The following is a 4143-nucleotide window of genomic DNA, read 5'->3' as shown; positions in this document are numbered from 1 at the left end:
CATTTTGCTGTATTTATTTTAATACTTTTTGATTAGAAATTGTTTTACTTTTAAGTCTCAAGCTAAATAATCACAGACAAGAGTTAAATCAACCAATTACATATCATTTCCAATAATAAAAAAATAAGCTGGCATATTTAACAATACTACACATTTACAGAGAAAGACAAAATAAGCAAAGTGTGCTTTATACTGTTTTAATAAAGCATTATTATAGTTGTGACCCCATTATAGTTGTGAAAATCTTTAGCAAAAAAAAAAAGTTTTGATACATTTGTAGTAAGGAATTTACTATATAACTTAATATTAATCTTATGTAATATTGTAATAATATACATCATAAAAGAAAAAATGCTAAGACTAATAAATACACACTGAATCAATTATTAAGCATCAACAAATAGTTAATACAGTATTTGTTTAGCATTGGATCTACATTAATAGATGATACAAAGACTGTATTCTTGATTCATAAGCACATAATGTGCTTAATCATTGCGTTTTCATACTTTGTTGATGATTTCTTTTTAATAATAAATTAAGTATTGCATTATTTACAAACTAGTTATTTAAGAATAGTTGGTGTTTTTAAAGAACATCCAGAACAGATATGTAAATCAAAACTTATAATACATAGTAAACTATTAACATTAACATAATATATCTTATTATCCAGACATATATGAATAATTACTTTGTATTTTAATATATGATTTATTAAATTCATCCATGAAAAATGTCATATTTTGACTTGTTATTCAGCAATGTTTACATGTTACAGTAAATAAATATTTGTACAAAAAATTGCAAAGATCTATAGTTCATTTGAGACGGATATTGGGATTTATAAAAGATTTAGAAAGCATTAATAGTCCTCGCTTTAGATAAAGTCACAAAACTGGATAAAGGTGAGTTAATAATTTCTTATTATTTAATATTTCCTAAGTGATATTTAGCAGAGGACATTTTCACAGTATGTCTGATAATATTGTTTTCTTCTGGAGGACGTCTTATTTCTTTTTTTTTTGGCTAAAATAAAGGCAGTTTTGAATTTTTTAAAAAACATTTTAGGGTCAAAATTAATAGCCCCTTTTAAGCTATTTTTTTCCAAGTCTACAGAACAGACCATTGTCATTTTACTTACACATTCTTAATGATCTTTAAAAAAAAAAAAAAAAAAAAAACTATTCTGAAATAACTTGTTTGTAAATAATGCAATAAATAAATGTGTTATTAAGAAAGTATGAAAACACAATCAAGTAGCACATATTACATGTGCTTATAAGTCAAGAACACAGCATTTGTTGCAGTACAACAGATAATAAATTAACTATTTGCTAATGCTTAATAAATGATTCATAGTGTGTAGTTATAAAGCGTTGCCACAACATAATTTTTGTTGAACAGATTCACGTTTTTAGAACCATTTATTTTCTCAGTTACAACATATTACACTACTAAATCAAAATCAACATTGGCTCAATATATAAATGTTATACAATATTATTAAAATAGAATGATATACGTTTGTATTTGGAGGGAGACCAAATAAATCTTATGAATTTACAGGTTTGTGTATATAGAATATTTCCTTACTCTCCTTACGAGCAAGAATATTGCAGATGCAAGTAGAACTGCAGCTAGAACTGCGCAAAACACAAGTACACCTACAGGAAGGTCACATTGCAGTTTAGCATCAATAATCCTTGTCCCTGTCCTATTACAAAATGTCTCCATTAAATGCTTTACTTTGACTTTATTTTTCTTAACCCAGTGGATGAACTCAAAGTTGCTGCAGTTGCAAACCAGGGGATTGTAGCTCAGATCAACAGAACCCTCTTCTCCCAAATCCGCAACACTTGCAACATCCACAGTTGTAATATCATTTCTGGCGAAGTTAAGTTTGAGAAAATCAAGCGAGTAAAATCCAGAGGTGCTCAGTTTGACAAACTTGTTTTCACTCAGGTCTATATGATTGAGATGTCTAAGACCTTTAAACAAGTTCTCATCAAATGAAGTTATTTTGCATGCAGACAAAACTAAGGTCTCCAAAAGAGGCACACATTTAAAGAGTTCCGTTTGAGTGAGAACCTCTCCTTGAATGGCATTCCCCCTCAAATTGAGATGTTGCAAGGCCTTCAAGCCAACGAAAAGGTGCACGTTTGTCAGATCTGTATTTGACCAAGAAAGATTTAGAGTTCTGAGACTCTGCAGATTACTGAAAGGTGAGCTATCGTTCATTAGAGTGTAAACTGAATGGCTGAAGTCTAAGTGCTCTAATTTTGGAGTCACGTTGAAAGGCTTTGAACTCCAGAACATTGGTGACCCATAGCTTAGATTGAGAAGCTTCAATTCGCCAAGCCCAAACAGTTGGTTATTACAACAAGGTTCTCTGGGGTTTACTAAACTAACACTAAGGTCCAGCTCCTCTAACAGTCCAAGACTGTCCAAGCATCTATTGCTGAAAGTAAGTTTCTTCAAATTTCCACTTATGGATAAGTGTGTAAGCATGGGGAAATTTCTAGTGTTGCTCTGGCAGACATCTTTAAATTGGTTCTCATCTAGAATAAGATGTGACAATGTAGACAAGCCAGTTGTGTTCAAGGGCAATGCATTCAGATGAGCTCTAGTTAGGTCAAGCTTTTTAAGTCCTTCAAGGCAATGAAAAGTACTATTATTTAGGTCTAAGAAATGCTGAAGCTGGAAATCCAGATCACTTACGAAGATGTTGCAAAAAGATTGTAGCGCAGCTGATGCTATGTATACGTTTGAATCAGTTTCATACAGTCCCAGGTTCAGTCTGTTGGTTTTAATTCCTTCAAGACCTTTCAGGAGGGATGAGATGTTCATCTTATTTAAGCAGCCACTAAAATCAAGACTACTTAGATTCAGTGAATGAAAAGCACCGGGTTCTATATAGATGAAATCATTTCCTTTGAAGCTGATGCTCACCCCAGCCAGGTTGCTGAATGGTTGTAGGTCATTAAAACTTATCCGGTCAATAAAGTTTAAGTCAAGCTGCAAGCTCTTCAAATTTTGCCAGCGAAAATTGCTTAGTCCATCTAATGAGCGAATGTTACTTCCCCTGAGGTCCAAAACCTCTAAATAAGCAAGATTTTCAGATGGGATGTCTGACAGTTGTTTGATCTTTGACTGAACTAGGCTTAGATATTTCAATGCTAGTGGTCCAGAGAAAGCTGTACTTGCGATGAACACAAGAGGGTTTCCAGTTAGGAGAAGGACCTCCAAGTGAGGCTGATATGTAAACACATCTTCATATATGAAAGTGATGCTGCATCTGTGAGTTAGTGTGTGGGGGGGGAAAGATTATTATTATTATTATTATTATTATTATTATTCATGCACAGTTGTACACAGCTTTATGGGTTATTTAGCTTTGCTCACCTTGTCACATCTAAAGAAATTAAGCTTTTTAGCCTCTGAAAGGTGGAGTTGTACAGAGCAGGCAGATAATTGTAGCTGAATTGCAAAATTTGAACAGAATTTGGTATCTCATCTGGGATTGATTGTAGGTCCATATCATTACAATCGTAACCTTTAGTTATCTGAAACACACAATGAAACAAAATAAAACATTAACAGTATCTTAATTTAACATTCAACATTAATACCATAATTGTACCTGTTGACAATGTCTTCTCGCCCATGGTGTTGCTTCATTAAAGACTAAAAAGTGAAAAAGAATAGAGTAAAATGACATGTAAAAAACAAAAAAACTCTCCATTTTCTACAGGACAGAAAAGAATAATGTCTTTTCTTCAGTCAGCTATATAGGTATTAAAAAACAGGAACTTCATGTAAAACGAGAAGTATAGTCGGGTATAACTTCCCAACAATGGTTTAACTGAAAAAAGGGCACCAACTTTTTCAGCTGCATGTGGGAAAATTTCCACTTCTTTCAATATAGTCAAAAATTCCAAAAGTTCCAAAAATATAATGAAAAAAAAGTTTTTATTTTTATCTAATCCCCTATGAGTAGTGCGAGTAAAGAATGTTGATTTGAATTTAAAAATATGTCTGCATCTTATAACAATGGAAAATATATCACTTTAATCATGTGAGACTACTCAATATGGGTTCATTTCACACATTTATGAAAACTAAAATACTCAAAATACAAAG

General features: G+C 32.1%; 1 protein-coding gene across 1 annotated transcript; it reads right to left on the bottom strand.

Annotated features, from left to right (window-relative positions):
* Positions 1–1408: 1408 nt before the first annotated feature.
* Positions 1409–3772, bottom strand: cd180 (CD180 molecule). Its single transcript, NM_001310490.1, is given in 3 exon segments — positions 1409–3298; positions 3406–3566; positions 3644–3772. Coding segments are annotated over 3 exon segments (1998 nt in total). The 5' UTR covers positions 3746–3772; the 3' UTR covers positions 1409–1563.
* Between the last annotated feature and the right edge of the window lie 371 nt (positions 3773–4143).

Source organism: Danio rerio, chromosome 5, assembly GCF_049306965.1.
Source record: "Danio rerio strain Tuebingen ecotype United States chromosome 5, GRCz12tu, whole genome shotgun sequence".
Taxonomy (NCBI): domain Eukaryota; kingdom Metazoa; phylum Chordata; class Actinopteri; order Cypriniformes; family Danionidae; genus Danio; species Danio rerio.
This window is presented reverse-complemented; position numbering and strand designations above follow the sequence as displayed.